This window comes from Oreochromis aureus, linkage group 16 (genome assembly GCF_013358895.1).
Source record: "Oreochromis aureus strain Israel breed Guangdong linkage group 16, ZZ_aureus, whole genome shotgun sequence".
NCBI lineage: Eukaryota > Metazoa > Chordata > Actinopteri > Cichliformes > Cichlidae > Oreochromis > Oreochromis aureus.
In genome coordinates, this window is record NC_052957.1 from 17,883,971 (window position 1) to 17,906,616 (window position 22,646).

The following is a 22,646-nucleotide window of genomic DNA, read 5'->3' on the forward strand; positions in this document are numbered from 1 at the left end:
CGGCAGAAAATGTTGAAGTAATTTTTTGCTTTATGCATTTTGAAGTTGCTGTGGAAAATGAGCAGAAACATTTTTAGTCTACTGCAACATTGCTCATCACTTTTTTGTCTCCCCTGATGAGCGATTCATTGCCATCTCTGTATCTTTCAGTACATTTGTGTAACCAATTAAGTTGCACTTGGAGCATGTTTTGTCTATTTTAAGTGTTAAGCTTAAGTTATTTATAAGGCTAACACTCAAAAAACAAATAAAAAAAACTGTGCGTTAATCCACTTCAGGGCCTTGAAAGCAAGACATACTGTTAGCAGCACATTGTGTCTGAGTTCGTACTTTTGTGCATTCTGCATAAAAAACTTTTTGAAATTTCCCTTTCTTAAATTTATTTTGATGTACTTTGATTCTGGTGGTGTTATCCTTTTAGTGCTGCAACCCTAAAAGACTTGCAGGACACAGTGTTTCCTGCAGCTCTCACAGGAAACACCCGCAGAGAGAGCCCATCATGAGGCCATTTTGGCATCCATAAGTATGATTGATGACATAGGGATGCAGACAGCAAGAATTCCCCTCTGCCACGAGAAAAATGATGATTGTTTGGATTTTTTTTCATTTTTTTTTGCCTGTTAGTGCCCCCCTCTGCTTCTCAGTGGGACACATTTACATTACATTAGCAACATATACACTCAAAGACTGGGGCTACCATATACAAACAAAACAACTCCCGTGGATCTCAAAAGTCCATTTATCCACAATTTTTATCACAAATACTTTGATGTTTGTAGAGTAAAATGTAAAAAAGGTAAAACATGCCATCGGAAGCCATTATCCCTTTCAGGACCTCACCCCGAGATCTATTTCAACATGTGTGACTGGCAGGAAGGTCACAATAATTTCACAATACATCACAGCAACAGTGAAGTGTGCTGCAGGGGCTAACAAAGTCACCTGGCCATTCCCTTTACAGGCACTCCCATTTAGCCCTTTTTAATCCCCTCCATCCCATTACATGACAGTAGAAGACCTGTGCACATTACATGCTTCAGTAGAGATCATTTGCCTCGCGCAGGCAGCCAAAGATCACATAAAATATTACCACTCGTTATTTCTGTCCCACCTCCATCTCCTGACTGGCAGTAAACAGAGCTGGACGTCAAATGATAGCATAGAATATGACAACCTAAGAAGTTCCATTGAATCCCGCAGTCTGCCATATGACTCACTCTCCACGTCTCAGACACTGGGTAATCGACTGAGTGGAAACTGAGACAGCAGATAAGACTGAGTGCAGGTCTTAACTTTAACAAGCAATAAAGAAGTGGATTTCAGAGGCAAAATATAATTAATTTGCTTACAATTAAATTAAATAGATATAATTAAAGTCTTCTGAGAGGGTGATTCATATTTTAAGATGTGCAAACACTCCAAAGACTTTTAGAGCAATCCATAAGTTCATCCCTATTTTAAATGTTTTCACAGTAAACCAGCTTCCGGCCCGGTCTGGTCAGCAGAAAGAATCATCGGTTAAGTCTTGTGGAATTACTGTACTCGCTGAGCCTTCAGGCTTTGGATCATAACAACATTTTTGTCAATAACACCATCTCCAGTGCTGTCATTCCCCCTGACCTGGTTCCTCTATTGAGCCCAAACACAAACACACACACACACACACACACACACACACACACACACACACACACACACACACACACACACACACACACACACACACACACACACACACACACACAAAAACACACACACAGAAAATCTGGGGTACTAAGCTTTTCATTTCTAACTCCAGGAGAAGATGTGGTAGTTATTTCAACATTTTAAGTAGTGCAGAAATACTCTCACAATAGCACCCTGATGTTTCACGGTTATTATTACCGCTCTATTATATTTGCAATGGTTGCAGTGAATTACTCATATTGGCCAATCTTATAGAAAAAGTTTGGGTAATATAAAAAAGTAATAGATATATATTTCTATAGTATTCTAATTTGATTAATTTAAATGTAAGTAAAATCGAATTTAATAAAAACATAACTTTACAAATACAGTGTTTTTCAGATATGTTTTCCAGTCTCTAACGGCATCACATCAAAGCAGTAAAACCACACACACATCCATCTGTCACAGACTTCAAGAAATCAAACCGCAAAGTGAGACCATTTAACAAAAAATGCACAGCAGGCAGCAGCAGTGAAAGCATCATTTGTGGAGGTGGACCAGTAATATGAAGTTTGAGATTTCCCCTAAATCATCAGTGGTTTTAATAGAGTGTGAAGGCAGTTGTGAGAGTGGCACAAACAGCAAAACAGGAAGCTTTTGAAGCTCTAAAGTAACTTAAACTTTTTTGTGACTTTAATGATCAAGCCGTCCGTCCTAAAAAGCTCTTCAAGTCATCACAAACTGCATGAAAAAAGTGTTTAAGTTTGCATTAATCTGTGAATTGGTGTTAATGTCATTTGCAATCTGTCTGTAAACTCCACAAATCATAAAAAGTGAACAGTAACGTGCCCTTGACACACTCATTGACTACACCACTACTTCTACATCATGTGTGTAATATAAATGAATGATATTTCAGTGAAAAAACTAAATAACTAAAAAGGGCCGAAGCTAAAAGCAGATAATGCTGCATTATTAACAACATCTGCCAAGTGAATTTCATAAAAATATATCCATCCATCCATTTTCTTAACCCCAGGGAAGCTGGGATCTATCCCAGCTGTCATTAGAGCAAAAGGAGGGGTACACCCTGGACAGATCGCTGGTCTGTCGTGAGGCTGACATGCAGGGAGACAGAAAACCATTAACGCTCATATTCATGGAGTGCGGGAGGAAGCCGGAGTTCCCGGAGACAGCCCATACATAGGCAGGGAGAACATGCAACCTTCCCAAAGAAAAGTCTCGGGCAGCTTGTGGATTCAAACCCAGTACACCCTCGCTGTGAGGCAACAGTGCACAGCACCAGAGAACTGTCTATAATGTTAAAAAAATACACATATTTTAATAAACTATATTACTCAATTATAGTCCAAATGATCTAATTTACCCCCCAAATCAGCTATTATACCAAAGGCTCTATTTTCAGGAGATTAAGTAAAATAGTGCAAACAAGTCGTGTGCCAGCCACGAGATTAAATTTTAAATCAGTTCAGACTAATATAAACCTACATAGCGAAAAAGAAAACTCTCTGCATTTACTACATTTCTGCTAAGAAGCAACTTGAATGTTTTTTCATTTATTTATTTATTGATAGGACAATGTTACGATTTTAATCAACTTTTAATCAAAAGGAATTTGCAAATTTATTTTAGATCTGGCTTAGCTTGAAAGTTGTTTGCATGAGTAAGAGGCAATGAGCCGTAAGCCCAGAGGACATGTCTATCACGGTGCGAATTTGCTGAGTTGTTGATAAAGCGTCTCTCCCGAAGACATGTAAGGTTGTGACTCATTCAAAGAGAAGATCAAAAGACTTTTATTCAGGGTGACATCATTCAGGAAAGAGACAGATTGGATTTTTTCCACTCATTCCAGAGATTAGTTGTGATGTCAGAGACACGGATCCAAAGGATTTAATCAGTTAGTTATTCAACCCGTCTCTGAACAGGTGTGCCTGTTATCAAATATGCAGCCTTTTACTTGTGCCAGATTCCTTGATTTATAGAAAGAATAATTGGCCTTGAAGCATAACAATGACGACCTGGAGAGATAATTCAATGAAAGAGGCGGAAAGGGGAGACTGCCTCTCATCCATACCCCTGTTCTGATGACATAATGATATTTATACCCAAACTATTCTTGAAAAACAGATTGATTTAATTTAAGTATCGCTGCAGTGAAACACTGACACTGTAACCTTAAGTCATTTTTTTAAAGCATGTGCAAGACTCACATAATGTGTAATCAAGGCCAGGAAAACCAACAGAGATTAAAACAAAACATCATAAAATCTGCAGTTTTACATGCCAATAGGGGTGCATCAGGCCTGCCTTATTTCGCACAAGGTATATTTAAGATAATTACTCATTAGGGTTGTGGCAGAAACCATGCAATACCAAATGAAGTGAGTAACAGTTGTGGTCTACTGCTTGAGCATTGCATGAGCTTCATTTTATCTAATCACCCAATTTTCACAGGACAGGAGTTAATCTGCGCAGCTGTCCACTCACTGGGCCCCCTCTACTTGGTTTTCACCGTCAGAGACCTCTACTGGAGACATGCAGACACATTTCACACTCGGCACTGATAGGGCAGGATAGCCGGTATGACATATATATAACTAAATAAGCCTGTAGTTGTGCGTTCAGGCAGTTTACATGCGTGGGTTCCCGATTAGAGCAGATCTCTCTAAACAGCTGTGGGAAGCTCACTACCCCCAGGTAGTCAGTCAGGAGCGTTTTGGAAATCATTTATATAAAGTTAACTTCAGTGAGTGAAAATCAGAGCAGGTACTTTGTGAGTGACAGGTGGTTGAAAAGCTGGAACCGATTAGTTGGATGTGGTGCAGTCGCAGTAGCGTACCCCTGCAGCATTAAAACGATTTAGCATCTTAAATTAGTTGCAATAGGACTGCTGAGTATTTTTAACTTTTCCTCTCAGATATAAACACTTAACACAGACGCGTTTACTATTATTATTATTTTATTTTGTAAAAGTCGCTGCATATTCCCGATCATTTCGGATGCTGTAACCGGCAGGTCGTGAGCCAGTAACTCAGTCCACCCTTACCTGGGATCTCCTGATGGGGAACATGTGAGAAGCCGAAGCCTTTCGCGATGCAAGCCTCCCTCACCTCGCTGCAATTCCTCGCTTTAAATTCGGCTCTTGCCGCAACAGACAGCACAGAAAAAGTGCAAATGATGGTCTCCAGTCTGAGCATCGTTCACTTCTGTACAGATCCCTCACTGTTTAGGTACTCTGCAGTGTCCCGCTTGCTGGCAAAACTCCCCCCTCCTGCAGCAGATTCGCAGGTAGACTACTTAATGACTGGTCGTTTTTAGTGGTTGGAACTCAACTATAGTCTAGTAACACATCCCCCAAAGCACAACGGGTTTGTATCGCCACCGAGTTCAGTTGAAAGTCCCTCGGCGCAGTAGAAAAGAAAGCTGTGAGCGTAAAGGTGCCACATGAATCCAAGGAGCGCGTTTCCCGGCTTGTTGACTCAACTTCGCTCAGCAAAGAAAGCCCATTGTAGCTGCGTTGAAGTGGAAATGCTCTGTGGAGGAGAGCGCTGTGTGTTCAGATGCACCGGCAGGGCAAAAGCGGGACACAAAACGTGGAGTGGAATCGAGCCTCATCCAGTGTAGCAGGTCGGCAAGTGCATTTGAGATACAACCTGGTAGAAAGTAACAAATACATAAAACATCCTGTAGGTGCTATTGGATTAAAAATCGGTCGTTATACATCACACATGGTCATACTACTATTGCAGTAAATCCTGAAACCCTTACAGGAATACTTGGGAAGCTATGGAGCCGACTTTAAAATTGAATCGCTGCCATAAATGCCTGTGGGTATATCCCATTGTTTTTCGTGGGTGTGAATTATAAAATGCAGTCTGTTACACTTGGATTTTTTTTCTAATATCTGTAACTTAACTAACCTTTACTTGGCCTGCACGTTTATGCTCCTCTGGGAGGGTGGCGATTCTGCTGAGCTTAGAAAATGCAAATGTTGATATTTTTTCACTACATTCATCTGATACAGAAGCAAATTATCAGGTTCTGTAGTATCAAACTGTATAAGTCACGGATGTAAAGGATTTGATTAAGACCAGAAGACAAGCTTTCACAGCTTTATTGATTTTGGAACAGCTTGATCCCTGGGTAGATCAACGGTGGATTAACATGGCTCCCATCACTATGCAAAGGATTCCAGTGGGATGGGTTACCACATTTTGAAAGTTCTTTAAAAGTGACACCGGCTTGTTTCAGATGGTAGCACTGGAAGATTTTCAATTAAATATCCAAATCCAAGGGGTTCAGGTTTAAGGGCAACACTGAGGTATGTTCTGCTTTACTGATTAAAGTGCCTGTACTCTGGCTTTATGAGGCCACATTCAGTTCCCTACATGAAAGACGGTCATTATTTTTAGAATTCTTAATGTATGTTCATGTCGATCATGTCCTTTGAGAGGTTCGGAGAAGTCGCATAATGAAAACACTGCTAATCACAGCACCAAAATACACTTATACTCCCTTTTATGTTTACAACTGGTCAAACACTATTCCCCAAAAACAAATGTAGTCCCCCTGTTTTGACATTCAGTAAAGGGATGATAGAATTAGTCGTTAGTCTCTTCATCCTTTAGTGGTTCCTTTCATGAATTCTCTGCTCTACTTTTATAGTGAGACATTTTGACCTGGACATGTCACACTTTAATGTATCCAGCTTTGAAATCCAGGGAATGATTTCATCCAGATGAATAATTTTAATACAATAAAGAATTAATCACAGCCAAGATGGCTTTCAAGTTTCCTAACTACATAGTAATATGCTGCTCTAACTTACCACAGTTATTCTGGGATTTCAAGGCATTCCCAAACCAGCCAGTGATGTAGAATAGTAAACATGATGTCAGAGAAGGAGTAAAATGTGGCCCCAAAAGCTTGGACATGGGACAAAGCAGACCGTAAGTGACAAGTGAGCCATTTATTCTGGCTAATCAGAGTTCATAAGTAAAAGCAAAACTGAAACAGTGTCCGGGGAAATCCATTAACGAAAGCAAACAGAAAAGCACTACAACACGACATGAAGTTAGCCAAAGTTCTGCTTTAAATAGAAACATGAGGTAATCCAGGATATGGGAAACACCCAGGTACAGAGCTGAAACTAATCAGACATTATCAAGACAAGGGAAGCAAAAGTAAATACAATGCACATGGGACAAGAGCTACCAAAACAAACAGGAAGTAACAACACAGAAAAACGCCTACCACAGAGACTAAGACTTGATAACAGGAAACAGGGACACGGGAGAGGTCAAATAAACTGAAAACTCATGGATATGGACTCATGTCCCAAAAGATAACCTAAAATACAAAATTCAAAGATATATAAACTTTAAAAAAAACTCCAAACACTAGGTCAGAGACCCAAGAACACGAAGTGCAGTAACATTTAACTTTATTATCTTGTCAAAATCACAGAACCTACTTGTCGAAACAATAAACACCTCAGCCGTCAAGGTGACAAAAGTATAACTTTGGCATACTGTCGCACTAACGGTTCAGAACAAAACAAACAGAACTTAATAGAAGAGAAACACTGAGTGCTGTGAGAAACACTGAGTGCTGTGACACCGACAGTGCTTATTATGAGAACATTAGAAGGTGAAGAAAGGCACAGTAACAACCTCTTAAGTCTCGCAACCAAGAGAGAAAAACACACATCGCACATACACAGATGAGTTCAGTGTTTGAACTGCAGCTAAGATATTGTCTCATAAGCTGCTGCTAATAAGTAACACTAACACCTGGTGCAAGCTAAAGTGAGAGGCTTAGACATTTTCTCTGCCACTGACAGCTGCATGTACAGCACCTTGGAGAGCACCACATATTCACCTCTTACCTTGGCCATCGCATCTGTTTTCCTTTTAATGTGGCGATTACACAACATTATTACAGGACTTTTCATCGTGTCCTACATCCCACCTCCAAATTAAAGCTTTTATTTAAAAGCATTAACTTTTATTTATTTATTTTAAGGCAGCGTTCATAAACAATTAACTAACAAATGAAGAGACTGTGCACCTGTCTCCATCTGTTCCACCAGTACACATTAATTCTAACCTGCACAGTGTGAATCAACTGATGATCAATCTTTCAGTTAAAAATGGTAAGTAATAAAGATGCTCTTGTAACCAGTGGTGATGGTTTATGTGAGTTTGTGTATTGTTTAATTATGTTTTGTGCATTTTTCTGCTCACTTTATGGTAGCTGGGATAGTATTGTTAAGACCTGTGAATTTACTTTTTATTTTCATTTGCTACAATCTTTAATTAGCTCTGTCAATACTGCACAGTTTCTAAGATAAGAAAACTGAAATAAATCAACACCATTGGGTGAAGAAGATAAGCTAAGGTAAGATTGGAACAAAAAGGGGCTGACTGTAATAAAAGTCTAGAAACTGACAAGTGATTTTTTCCCCCTAGAGAAGCACGGAGGGGTTTATGTTTTTGAATGGAAATTGATATGGAGAATGTGGATAAACTATCAAATGCACATAATATTTGACCTACCTGCAAGTCATGACAACAAATAAATATGTATTTTAATATGAGTCAAATTGTTCTACCTGCCCTACATCCTAACGCACTCTGATTTCTCTCCAATATCGACTCAGGCTCTGTTCACATTCCTCATACAGATGAGAAAATCCACGTTTATTCTGTGTTAAAAAAACAACAACAAAAAAAACCAAGGCGGCACAATAAGAAGTGCGGGGATCTCAGAGCTGACGCCTTGAATCAAAACAGCCTGACTGTTGTTCTTGGCTGTGTCCACAAATTTTCACAAACGTGAAAGAGGGTAACGAACAGCTTATATGGATTTGATATCAAATATGTGGCAAGCACAGCAAATGCTTCACTTAATCTCAGGAAGATGAATGCAGATTTCTGTCAATGTGTCGGACTAAATGACTCATTGGCACGACCACAATATACAAGCTAGATGTACATCTTCTCCAAATCCTCAATACATGAGGAAAAGCAACAATATCTCTATGATCCCTCAATTATTCTAGTTGGATAAAAACACTGCATTGTGCTGAAATTTGCTGTCGCTTCCAAGGTTCAACCAATATAAATCTTCTTTCATGCACGTTTAGTGTAGGCTTTCCTGATAGGCTGTGTAGTGCAATTCAGAAACCTTTTTTTTATTCTGGCAATGTAAAGACTTTGTTCCAAAATCATCTCAAAACATGGCAAAGAAATATGTTAATTGCAACATCCCTAAAATCTCTGGTTCAGGATTTTGTGTCATAAATAAATGTGATTATGTTTTAAAATTCTGGGACAAATATCCACAAATTACATAACAGCAAGAAGTCACTTCACAACATAATGCAATCAGGAAATATGAAATGTATGTTCAAGGATTTCAGAACTATTTACCATCCTTCTGTTCAATGTGAACAAGCTTACAATCAGTTTCTGTAGAAGACCTAAAAATATGGCCTCACATTTGAATCAAACACAAAGTAGATAACTACCAGACAAAGCTTTTAAAAATACAACCGTGTGTATAATCATCAGATTCTCAAGCGCTGTCTCATCTGTCCTTATTCTGAAAAGAGTATACTCAAACATTTGTTTAAATTATGTAATTTAAATTTCCATCAGTGGTAGAAAGCCTAAAAATAGTTAAGACATATTAAGGTACAGGGCCATGATTCAGTTGTCTGAAGTTGTAGAAACACTTTTAGCTTCACTAACAAGAAGCACTCATTTTCTGTATGACTGTATTAGTCTCTCAGCTTTACAATGTTGCTTCAGTTTGTGCACATTCATTTATGCACAGCACTCCTTAGGTCTTGCCACAGCATTTCAATTGGATTGAGGTCTGGACTTGGTCATCTGGACCATTCAGGTGTGAGTTAACACAGTGCCATAATCTTCCGATCAGAGGGCATCCCAGCAAATTCACCTCAAGGTCAGAACATGCGGTGCTGAGAGAAACTGCAAAAACCGCCAAGAGCTACATCTCAGACTATACAGGCCTCAGTTAGCATGTTAAATGTTTAAGTTCATGACATTCTGAAACAATGTTCACTGGAAAGATCTTTGGCAATAATGCAGAGTGCCTTGTTTGAGTTGGGCTTTTGGACTGGGCTACTTCGACACCTTAATTCTTTGCTTTTTTAATCATTCTCTTGTTGAATTGCAGGGGTGCTTGGGATCATTGTCACGATGTAGCTCTTAGGTTTCTTGCAGTCTCTTTGAGGACTGCATGTTCTCACCTTGAAGTGAAATTGCTGGGATGTCCTCTGATTGGAATATTGTGGCACTGTGTTAACATATACCTGAATACTCCAGATGACAAAACTGCAAAACCTCCACCACCTGATGATCAGTTAACGATGTGCATTTGATTAGCAGCATGTGGCTGCTACTTTTTCACATGCCTTTATAGTTAGGTCACATTTTCCACAATTTTGTGTACAAGAAGTGTATTTCAAACTTCAAAAAAATGCACAGTGGCTAAAATGAATATTTTCTCTCTTTCTTTCAGGACCACTGTTGATTTGAACACGAACTGAATTAAAATAGTAAGCATTACACTGGTGACAATTTGCCACAAGCCATTTTCTATGAAAATTTAAAAGAAAGACCAGAAATTGCTAATTAAATAATAACGCTGTCATGGGTTAATACCAAATAGGCAACTAATTATACTCTTTTCTACATGTCATTTAGCCAGAGAAAAAACATCATCAGAAACAGTAGTCAAAGCAAACTTGCGATGTTTGTACAGGTTACATAAACGACTGTTCATGCTATAATGCATAGCATGGTTAATGGCTGACAACTCTCATTCACATTTCAAACTCAGAGTTTCTGTTCAGCATTCAGTTTAATATAATCATACTGCCATGTGGCTGCTATAGCATATAATCATCTTGTAGCTAATACCGTGCAAATATGGAGATAAATTGCTCTTATCATACACAACAGACAATAGAGCATAAACAGAGATGGTTTCCAGAGAAGTATTTACAGCTTGGTTGCGTAGCCAAGACACGAAGCTTAATTGTAGCCTATAATAACTAAAAACAAGCAAACAAACAAACAAAAAAACCCAACTAAGGAAAAAAAAATACCAGTATAATTTTTTTGGTACATTTCTGATTAGCAGACACTAGTAGCACAATATGTCCTGCAGTAATACTGAAATAAAGGGCTGTTTTTCATTGCTGAATTTCAACCTTTTGACATTTTATTAGTGAATCACAATAGCATTGTGAAATTGCTATTACTTTAAAAGTTTGTTTAATATTGATTTATCACACTGACGTTCCTGCTATTCATTAATTCTCTCTCCTTTTTTTGTATATTGAAGGTCGTATACTCATTGATGTCATTTTAACTCATTAAGTGAATTGACCTCTCACACAATGGTGTGAAAAGGACGGCTTATGAATTCTTTTCTTTAAAAAAAACTGTCTTGCACATTTCCTGGCATTTTTCATACCAGACTAAATTCTGAACTGTAAAATGGACTTTCACACAATGGATCCATTCGTGGTCTAACATAGATAAGATAAATCTCTTTTCTTAATGCTCTCATCATATCAAGAATTCAAACAGCCTACCTTTTCAGACTCATATGATAAACGCAATTATTACAAATATGTGGTTTCTTGAGATGAAGACATAATGTAGCTAATGAGACATTTTCATCACTGAGAGATGATTCTTGAGTGACAACAAAGCAACGCAACTGTCGGAATGACGTGTTAAAAACTGTCATTCTTTATCTTACAATAAACTTTATATGCTCTTTTGGAGGACAGTAAACAGTAAATTTCAAAATCTACTTTATTCTACACAGTGACAGAAAAAAATCACAAGCTAAACCCAATTCACTTCAAACTAAGTGCCTCTGAAGAGTCAGTTATAAACCACCTTCTTTCAAGTATTTCCTGCAGTGAACTTCTCAACCTTCCAAACCACTCCATACTCCTTACTGGGACAACCTACAGGGAAATAAGTGCATATGAGAAAGCAAAGTGTTTTGGGCATTTCCCCTTGTGTCTATCTCCCAGCTGCATGTTTTTTTAAACACTGAAAATGTGGAATGTTTTATAGGATAAGCAGTTTGGAAATCTCTCCGTGCCTTCAACCATTGTGTCCCTATTCATATTTGTCAGAGATGTGAATATGGTCTCTTGCATGAATTGTCTGGAGCTATGGGGAGACATGGCATCTCCTGCTGCACTGAACAGATGCTCAGAAGACAGAAACTTTTAATCCACTCCCAGTGAAACAAGCTGCCGTGTTTGGGTAAGTGGGGTTGCTAGGACACCCGCTGAGAGAAAGATAAACAAATGCTGGCTGCTTCACAGCTAAATTAGCATTTGAAATAATTAGACAGTTCATCTAGGTCTACCTATTCAGCACATGACTCTCGATTCTCCGCTGGAATCGGGCACAATTCCAGGTGAGAATGATTCAGTTTTATCACTCACAGAGCTCTTTGTAAATTCACTGAAGAACACTCTGGGCAGTCTTATTGGGACATAAAGCTCGGGGTTACTGAGATTTAGGAATAACTTACAAATTGTTAAAAATTTAATAACTAAGATAAATATCTGAATTGCCTAATTAAGCTACTAAGCTAGTATATGTATTTGAATTCTTTGTTTTTATTACTATTTGATTGAACAATTAAATCTCCTACAGGTTTCCATATATTTCCTCAGGTGTGTCACTGGAGATTAGCCTGAAAAAATGCAATGCAGCAAAATAAAAGTTGTGTTCTATGATAACACTGCGCATCCAAAAAAACAGTTCGTATAACTAATATTTTCATTAGATTCAAGCTAATATTTAATTAATTTCCCATTTTTAAAACAAATTCTTGTTGCATTTATGTTTAACTGACAAACAGAGGTCACATGTAGTTTATGATTTTGTTCATTTTCCAATTTGTGGAAAATGTTTGAAGAAAATTAAAATACATGATCTTAGATGTCTTTCTTACTAACTCTAGCAGATCACACTGACTTTTCTTCTGCTTGGATTATGTAACTCCTTTACATACAACTAGGTAGTTAGATGCGAAGATAAGTAGCTATAGTTATACATTTACTCTCCAACAGTGGAAGCTATTGAAGTCAACTTAACCATCCACCATAATAAAGCTACAATTCCAGGTATAATGTACAATGAAGGGAAAGTGTGTGTGTCAAAAAATTCTAACCCACTTGTGAGTTTAATCAGAAAAATGCAGAGTCATCTGTGCAACTCACAGCTCCTGACATTTTACAGTGGACACATAAAACATATGAAATCATATGACAGCTTAAGGTACAGTCAAAATACAGATCCTAAATAAAGCTCAGCAAGCAGCTGAAATGATGTGATGAAAGGAGTTTCACTGTAAGCACTGAATCAAGGTGAAGTGTGTAAGTGAAGCATTTATCTTGTCAATTGAAAAGTAAGAGATGAAAGCAGCAGCACTTTAAAAATACATGTAAGTGATACGTAAAGAACATTAAGTCTCTGCAGAAGAATGAAAAGCAGTTCAAGTGCAACTGACATTTAAGATGTAAATGTGGCGTAAGTGTCAGACAAATAAATCAAAGAATAAATCTAAGCTCCTGATTTTTATTTAAAATGAAAGTTATATAAACAGTTAAATGTTACTAAGCAGGAAATATTCAGCTGGAAATGCATTAAACCAAAGGGCAGAACAATGTGTCCTAATGGGAGACAATGGTAGATAGAAACTATTTAGTCCTCATTCAGGCCACACTCATCAAACACCATCTGCATTTTGATCCAACTGCAACTGAGACTGATGTTTATGAAAGGTATCGTGTTTTTACAGTAACCTCTCTTGTAGTACTTGCTGAAGAAGGTTATCTCCAGGACCACATTTTGCTATGATGACACTCATGCAGACAGACAGAATCGCCTGGGGAAATAATGACAGTCACACTAATAACAGTAAGCACGCTGTCACAACTGATAACAAAGTTAGAAATACCTACAAATCTCACAAATACTGTGAAATTGAGAAAATTGCTGTATATTTTCACCTGTTGTGGATTTGTAGAACCAGAAAACACAACCTAGAAACTAACTACTAAATGCTGTAGCATGGCTGGAATGACATTTCATAAGATCCTGCTCCTTTTCTACCTATTTAATATTTCTAAAAGTACATGTAAGTATTAATATTATTATATATTTTTATTATTATTATGTATATATTTTACATTATTCATTATATGAAGACATCCTTGACTGTGGTGGCTTGCAACTGATTCTACATACTTGTACATTGTATTTGCATATTTGCATCTACAACTAAGGATTCCAATGTAAAGTTTATGTCCACAGATGCCCTGTGTATTTTTTAACAAGCCTGGGGCACAGAAAGACTCAAACCACAAGCAAATTTTCATCATTCATTCTTGTTCACCTTGCCATTGTTCATTGCAATAGAAACAAAGATGTCTCTGGGCCATGTGCTTTGTTGACTATGAGAAATGAATCCATTATATAACGAAGAATTATCAACAGTTAAAGTACAAAAAACCCCAGCAGAAAACAAATCTTTTGTCTGCTACAACTGACAACAGTATAGCTATGTACCCAATGTGGTATACTATGAAAGCCTCTTAAGCAAAAATGCTAACATTTTTAAATTATCATCAATTACAAAATCCTGTCCAGTTCTGTAAAAAGAGCAAATGACTTTGTCCTTGGGGCTGCAGAAAATTAATTGACATTCTTGTATCACTGGATTGCAGTCTAATCTTTATCTGGACTGCCACCTTACAGAACCTGAAAACACTAGCAGACAGCATGAGTAAAGCAATCAAGCTGCGTAGCTTGCACATATATAGGTGCACAGTCTAGGGCTGACTATTTTAATGAGTTGTCTTTACATGATCACCTTGGATGCTCTAGCCATTGCATAGCTGACCTCTTTAATGGGAGTGGAGTTAGAAGGACTGTGGTTGGATTCAAGTAAAAACACATGTGGCCACGCTTAACAACACTGCTGTGTTGTTGCACATATGAGAAATATCAAAAGATTCATTACTAACACATGTGCTAATATTTAAATTTAATGATGTGTAACAAATTTTGTTATGCTCAAACTGAATTAGGGACTGCAGAGAGACAAGGACAGGTGTGTCATAAAACTGCACATAGTAAGTTACAGTGCATTAACTTGTTTTTTATCTTCTGTGTCACTGCCAGGAATGTATTCTACCATTTATTTCCCAGGTTTACATGGAACTTAAACACCATTGTTTTATATCTGCATTTTGAACTTCATGTGATATCTTCATTCTATTGAGGTTCACCAAGATAAATTTAATATGCTGTACAATCCTTCAAGCTTTGCCCCTTCCTGCTCCATGGGTATTTAATGCAGCATAATGAAACAGTAGCAGATACTCTTCGATGAAGGCTGTGTCAGCCTCAATGGTATGGCTCTACCATTTTAACAAATAATCCAAAGTGTGTAGCACATTTATGTAATTTAAGTTTTCCTGGAGTGAATGTCTTAGAAATTTTGAAGACATGCACCGTGCTGACTTATCTAATGAAAAAATCTCAGAGCAACTAAAAGAAATGTCCAATAAAAATTGGGGTTGTACAACTCTGTAGCTGTGCACCAATGTCAGAATAATACAGCAGCAAATCAACCAACTTTTGCAAAAGATCAGAATATAAAGTGCTGTCTGTTAAAATTAATACGCTTGGTTATGTTAATGTTCCCTTAGATAGAACTCTTTAATCTTCTCATCAATCATTTCAATCTTTTGCAAATAGATTTGTATTTCAGAGGCAAGTAGAAAAAAAAATCTGCTAGGAATAAATATTTGTCAGACTTGGCAATATAACAAATATTTACATCCTCCCCCCACATTTTTATTTAAATTACTGTTATAGCTATTAGAAAATGTTTCTTGAAAATGTGGTAACATAATTTTAATAATTAACCCTTTTCTTCTGATGCAAGGCACATTTCTCAAGAACATTCATAGAAGAATAGCTTAAGATTTATTTTACAACAACAAGACTGATATGGACCCCAGAGAAGTTTGAAACCTTGCAACAAGTTTTACAGAAAACTTTAAAGCAGACTGATAATGATGTCTTTTCTGCCACTTATGTTTGATTCTTCTCTGTCTAGAACCTGGCACCGCACATCACCCAGACAACCCAGCTGAACTCAAAGCTGGTTAGTCCAGTTTTTCATTCAGCACAGCAGACTGACATTCATCATGACTGTGCCATCATGGGCAGGCGCTGGATGGATCAATACAACCCAATTAGCAGCACAGTATCTCTAAGATCAAAGGCTCACTCTGATCTTAGGAATCTGACTACTAGACAATACGTTAATAAAGAACCCTGTTGTTCTAGTGACAGCAGTAGCCCAATCCTCTGACACTCTTCCACTGCTACTGCCAGAATACCAAAGGCTTTTCATTGTTATAGCCCTTATGCAATCAATTTCAATCTAAGGCTAGTGGTCAATCATTCTCCAAAGGCGGACACGTTGAGCCTGCAGATGAGTATGAGGGAGACAGGCTTGACAAAACTCCTGGACACCAACACCTCTCTGATGTCTGTTGGGCTGTCTTTAAGTAGACTATAGCACAGGAGGTTGTAAACAACGCAGCTGGGACAAACAAACCAAATCCCGACACTCCTTGGCTCCTCTCTGGTTTAATCCTTTGTTAGCTCTGTATCTGCCAGAAACCATAATGATTTGGCCTATTCTGGGTGCCTGGAAAATGTTCTGAAAATATACTGAGAGTCCAATTACTTGTGGGAATTTGTAGGGCACAACACACCTGATGGCTTAGACTTTCAGATAAGACAAGATGATTGAAACCAAAGAAAGACCAAGATCCAAACCGTGATCATAAAATGTCCAACTTAGCACACTGATTGCGTGTGCTTTATTTGAATTGTGACAAAGACAGGAACAAGTAGAAAACAGCATGTGGGCTTGTAAATGAAAAATAAAAAAGTGGGTGGGATTGTTTTTGCCTCCAAGGTTTCAAGAAGCAAAATCCAAAAAAGAAGAAAAAGAATCGCTGCACTTAAAAATCATGTATTTTACACTAAAGCTGCCCAGCAATCAATGTCAGCCTGACACAGCTTTTTTTTCTGCTGCTGTTATTGCAGCCTGGTCTCACACAAAGTCATGAAACCAGGAGGATATGTGATCTATTTTTACTGTGCATGGACTTAAAATGTCTTTTTTTTTCTTTTTGGTTTTTTTTTTGGTGACAGTCGGCAGGACTTTGAAACTAATGTATTTTAATTGGAAGTACGTTTCATGCCGGCACCATGTTTTTTGGGGGTGTTTTTTTTCCATCACCCAGGCAACCTAAAAAGATGAGCTTTAAAGTAATAGCAGTATTTTTACCCAAATCATGATCCTTTTCCTAACCTAACCAAGTGGTGCCTGCCCCTAACCAAGAAGTGTGTGAAAAAAGTAAGGAAACAGCAAATGAGCAAAAATAACACCAAAGAAAAGTGTGTCAAACGTTTGTCTCTGACGTGAATGAGCAGTGCACGTTGAATGGATAGGTTTCTTGCATGAACAAGAAACACATTTGGAGAATTTGTGCCAATGAGCATAAATATATAACTGAACTATATGAAAAATTGCTGTGAGACTGTGTTTTTTTTTCATTAATTTATTTATTGTCCCTCCTGGGAAACTTGATTAACAGACAGGTTCTCAAGAATTTATCCACATAAAAAACAATAGACAATTATTAGGCATAGTGCTCCACAGAAAAAAAATCAGTAAAATGTGTAAAAACACTGCAATTGTACAAGCTGATGTACAAATATCACATTAACTGATTTAAGAACGCTACTGCATGGTTAGTGTCATTGGGTTTCTGTAATCCAGACCTGACAGTAACCAACGTGGTCTCTGGCAAAAGCAAAACAAAACAAAACAACAACTACAAAATCAACCAAAAATAAACCTTGACATTAATTATTATCACTTTATCTCCGGGTTTATCCACTTTAGAGTTGATGCAGTTGATAGGCAGACCCTAGAAGACCCTGAAGATGTTGCCAGTCTGTCACATGGTGAACAAAGAGAGACGAGCAGTCATCCATGCACATATATTAACAACTACAGCTGGAATCACCTAATAGCCTAACTTGAATGTCTTTGGACTGTAGGCAGAATCCAGAAAACCTACAGGGAGAACAACCTCGACAGAGGAGGGCCCCAAACTGGCCAGCAGGTTCAAACCTTGAAACTTTTTGTGGTGATGTGACAGTTCTAAACGCTGCACCACCCTCCTTGAAGTACAAGGATGGAGCAGCACAGCAAGGGTATTACAGAATAAACTGTAAAGCTTGTGCCTAGTATTTGCTTCTGGTCAAATTCAATAATTTATTCCAATCAGCCTGCTCTGTACTTTACTTTTAGTGCCAAAGTGCAAACTGTCATTGTGATCATGTTATCATCATGTTTGGGTTTTTTGGGTTTTTGCTTTTTAACTTTGATGTTGAATCATGTGATTTAATATCAGAGGAAAATTCACTTGCTAAAATGTGTTTACTCTTTTGAATCTTTCTCCCTAGCAGTATTTGCACTGTAGGACCATGTCCCTTTTCATTGAATGAGGTCAGAAAAGGAAAAACAGCAACATATAATTGTCTGGCTTTTCTGTTTCATCAAAGACCAGCTCAGAAGACTTGGTGACACATGCTGCAAATGCACTAAAAAGACATTTTAGCTTCCAATCCAGGCAATGGCCTGAATTTTTCTGAAACTTTTTTTAATTACAAACAAAATTTAAGCTAAACATTTCCAGTCACCTGTGTGCTAGTATTTGGTGTTGCCAAATATGTCCATAAAAATGGTTCTGCATTAACTGTGTTATCAGACCTTGATTATTATGTCAGACACGGATTGTGCACATCTGCCTTTAAATCATATTTCCTTTTTTTAATTCTCCCTTTTTAAAATCATAGTTAGGCATTTCTGTTATAAAGTTGGTGCATGTTGCATCAAAATATGTCTACGTCACTTTTGGGCCTATCAGCTCCATCTTTTGGTTTGTTTGATTTTTCATTAATAAACGTTTCTTTGGCCTGCCTGAGATTACTGACTGGTCAGATATGTTTCTCATTTATACATTTCTTAGTTTCAAGTAAAAAAAAAAATGCTTTCTGGCATGCCCTGAAAACAAATCTAAAAGCTGTGAACAAGTCCAGTGGGGCTGTGAATCTTCTTCTGATTAAAGTGAATTTCCATCAAGGAAGTGACACGCTCAGAGAATTCAACACTGCCAGCATGCAAGGGTCCAGGCACCTTAGGGACTCCAAGTCTAATTTGCTTCAAACCTAAAAGGCAGATAATAGTGCTGATCTGACAGCCAGCCAATTCCCAGCTTCCCTCATCAAGAATACATTCAATTTCAAACATCAAACTGCTTGCAACAAAAATGAAAAACCCTTTCAATGAATGAAAGTTGAATGGGTGAGGGTTTGGGTGGGGGTGGGGGTGGGGGGTGGGGGGGTGATCCTTGATACACTTGACAAGTTTGAAGCACTATCAGTCTCAGTGTTATGAGTTTTAGTGTGGTCCAAAATTTAACCAAATTATAGCTTATGCTAGAGACACAAACGTATTCTTAATTTAAATACAAGACAAATAACTTTGGATAATGATCTTCTTTATGCCGTCATAATCACTGCACTTACAGGAAACATGGGTATACCCTTAAATAAACAGCTTTAAACTTGCAACCGGGTAAATGAGTATGTTGCTGTGTGTGACATTTGCTTTTATAAATAAACTAAACTGTAATTTTCCTCTAGCTGTTTTGTTTTAGTTTTACTTTTTTCAGAGAGCGATACTGTAGTGCCAGTAATCATAGTAACATTCGCTTAAGTTTATTCATTCATTTAGGGAAAAAAATGCTTAAAAAATAAACAGACAAAGAGGGTTCAATCCTCCCATGCTGAGTGGAACTCTGAATCTGTGGTCGCTATATTCAAGTTCCTGGTATTTTCTGGTGATTCTTGTATCTATAGTGATAGTAGTCTTGAGTATTAGTTTTTGTATTTGTAGTTACTGTTAGGTATTTATCCAGTTCTGGGGGCAACTCTGACTCAGGTGGTAGGGTGGATTGTCTACCAATAAGAAGGTCGATAGATTGATCCTGGCTCTTCCAGTCCACGTGTCAAAGTGTCCTTGGGCAAGATACTGAACCAGTAGTTAGCTCTGATGCAGCCATCAATGTGTGTGAGTGAATGTCAGAAAAAGTGCTATATGGGTGAATAAGACTTAGCAGAAAGTGCTTTGAGTGCTCAAACTGAGTAGAAAGGTGCTACATGAGTACCAATCCATTTCCTGATATTCCATAGTGAATTTGACCCTCTGCATTTTTTTGAAGCTTTGGTTTCCACTTGATTCCAGACTATTGAAGACTTTCAGTTATTTACTACCTTGAGTTTTGTTTTTTGTTTTGAATTAACCATTCTAGTGTGCCCTGGTTTCCTTTGCATCAAGTTAAGGTGTGTTTCCGTGCGTCTGCATTTAGTTGTTTTTCTTGGTATTTCCTGTTTTTCTCTGTTAGTTGGTGCTCCTTGTGTCATGTTTTGAGTTTTACTTAGTATCTGTTGATTGTCTTGATTGTGTTTAGCTTCGTCCTATAGCCACCCAGTGTCCGTTTTTAAACCACTATTCCTTTTTGATATTTTTGATGCTCTGTTGGATTTTATGTTTGATTGCCTTTCGGACTTTGTTTGGGATTTTATTTTAGTTTGTGGATTTTGAATCAGCCAAAATTAAATGGCCCACATTTTCTTTTAAGTTTTACTTCCTGTATCTTGCACTTTGTGGATTGTGGAGTAAATGTAAACCAAAGGCTAGATCATGAAAAAATGAAATCTATGTTTGTGTGTTCAAAGAAAAGAATGTAACTCAGTGAGAGGAAAATAATAGAATTAAGACGTAAAACATCCATTAATTGACTTCCATTTGTAGCTAAGATTGGGTATTATCAATATTTCTGGAAGTTTGTTGTTGACAGTAATTGAAATGAATAAGCCAGTTAGTAAACTGGATAATTAAGGAAGCAAATCAATGCATCTGAGCAGACATCTACTGAGGAAGTCATGTACATCCTAATGAAGATTTCTTACCATATTATGCTTGGTAGTGTTTTAAAGTGAGGTTTAAAGCAATATGATAGATATTATTGCTTATTAAGATCATTTTGGGTTACGAGGCAGAGATAATCTTAACTTTAATCTATTACTTTGAGATTGTAAATGGAGCTGTTGTATAAAATAGAGGGTTCTCAAAAGCATGGCATAGAAATAAAAATATATGGTAACTTAAATCCTCACTTAGACAAACAAACAAATGACTGTGAATTTTAAAGCAGCACTGTAATATGAACTAAGTTATCATTATTTGTAAATTTAGGGCTTGCTGATAGTATTACTATTTTTTATTACATTAATAATTGATTTTGTTACCACTGTAAAAAACAAACCTTTAAAATAAAGCAGAAGTATTCAATCAATACAGTGAAACGATGGAATGCATGTAACGCAGAGGCTTCTTGTAGCTTTATGTGCCAATGTATTACAAACTGATCTGGTTTCTTTGGTTTTTTGCTTTGTTACACTGAGATAATGTGAAAGCTCTCTGTCCACACTCCATTACCAAGATGACACTGCTGTAGTTGTTCCAGCTCATTAATTCAAAGCCAGTTTAACCTATACTGGGATGCTGGAGGCTAAGATAGGGACTCTTTATTTGCAGAACTTCAGAAAAAAAAAGATATTTTCTTTTTCAAATGTGAAAAAAAATATTGATATTGGTATTTGTGATTGTACACTAATGTGATGCTCATCTGTTGAATGGGCAGCTATTATTAGGGACAAAAATCCTCCTTAATAGTAATAACATGTTTTGTTCTTAATTTGAACGCAGCCACCCAAAACAGATAATTGTTGATGCACTGCTGGTTTAGATATGCCTGCAATCCACCCACTAATTCACCAATAGTACCTCCATACCTCTGTTTTTGTGTAATCCCACACACTCCTTTTTGATTTCCTCTGTTCTTTCATTACAATGAAATGCATGAGACAAATTCAATTATTTACAGTGATGCATCATTACAGGGTAGAGGTCTTTGTATAACAATGTACTGCATTTTCATATGTTGTGCAAAGAGCATTGTGCCACTAAGGCAAGACGCGATCAACTTTCCTAAAATCGCAATTTCTGTGTAAATGAATTTTGATGGTTATCTCAGTAGTGATAAATCCTCTCAGAATTCAGTCTGGCAACATTGCCAGTTTCTTATTAAAACTGTCAAGAAGCTCTAAATCTCTTGCACACTCTTTGTAGAACATTAGCGAGAAGACTGGTTCTTACATCTAGGACAAAGGGCATGCCAGTACCCTGGTTGTCCTCCTGCGCACCACAGCAGGTCTTTCACCTAGCATAGATTCAGCACTGCCTTGCAGCAAATATGAAACGTAGTGGAGCAGGGAGCTTTTGCTGAAAGGAAATATTAGTTTATTTCTGACAAATGGAACATCTTTAGCAGTAGTCAGTGATGTGTGTCATCCTGAGTTAGCCCCAGCTGTCTCATTTGACATTGCCTGCAGGAGTACGAGTGTCAAGTGTGATTTTTGTACAAGCAGGGTCAAACAGTCAATTCTCCTGACTGAAGATGGTGACAGATAATTGCTTGCAGCTTTACTTTGTAAACTTTCAGACGATAGAAGTGAAATATTATGCAAATTCAGACTGAGTAATTAGGAGACGTAGTAATCTAATACTAGCTCAGAGGGGAATCACTCAGTGATGACAAATTATATGATTCATTGGCCACAGCGGAACTGTAAATGTATCTTTTCAGTCCAAGTGAAGTG

General features: G+C 37.6%; 1 protein-coding gene and 1 long non-coding RNA gene across 2 annotated transcripts in view; one reads left to right on the forward strand and one right to left on the reverse strand.

Annotated features, from left to right (window-relative positions):
- gpc6b (glypican 6b) overlaps nucleotides 1-5,229 on the reverse strand; it is a 78,413-nt gene extending 73,184 nt beyond the window's left edge. Inside the window, exon 1 of the mRNA XM_031738604.2 lies at nucleotides 4,736-5,229. Within this exon, the coding sequence (XP_031594464.1) occupies nucleotides 4,736-4,886 (151 nt within the window). The 5' untranslated portion in view covers nucleotides 4,887-5,229. The remainder of the gene's footprint in view (nucleotides 1-4,735) is intronic.
- Nucleotides 5,230-12,052: 6,823 nt separating this feature from the next.
- LOC120433462 lies at nucleotides 12,053-16,099 on the forward strand. Its single transcript, XR_005608578.1, has 3 exons — nucleotides 12,053-12,168; nucleotides 13,561-13,679; nucleotides 15,889-16,099. It is a non-coding gene; the product is annotated as an uncharacterized LOC120433462 (long non-coding RNA).
- Nucleotides 16,100-22,646: the final 6,547 nt, after the last annotated feature.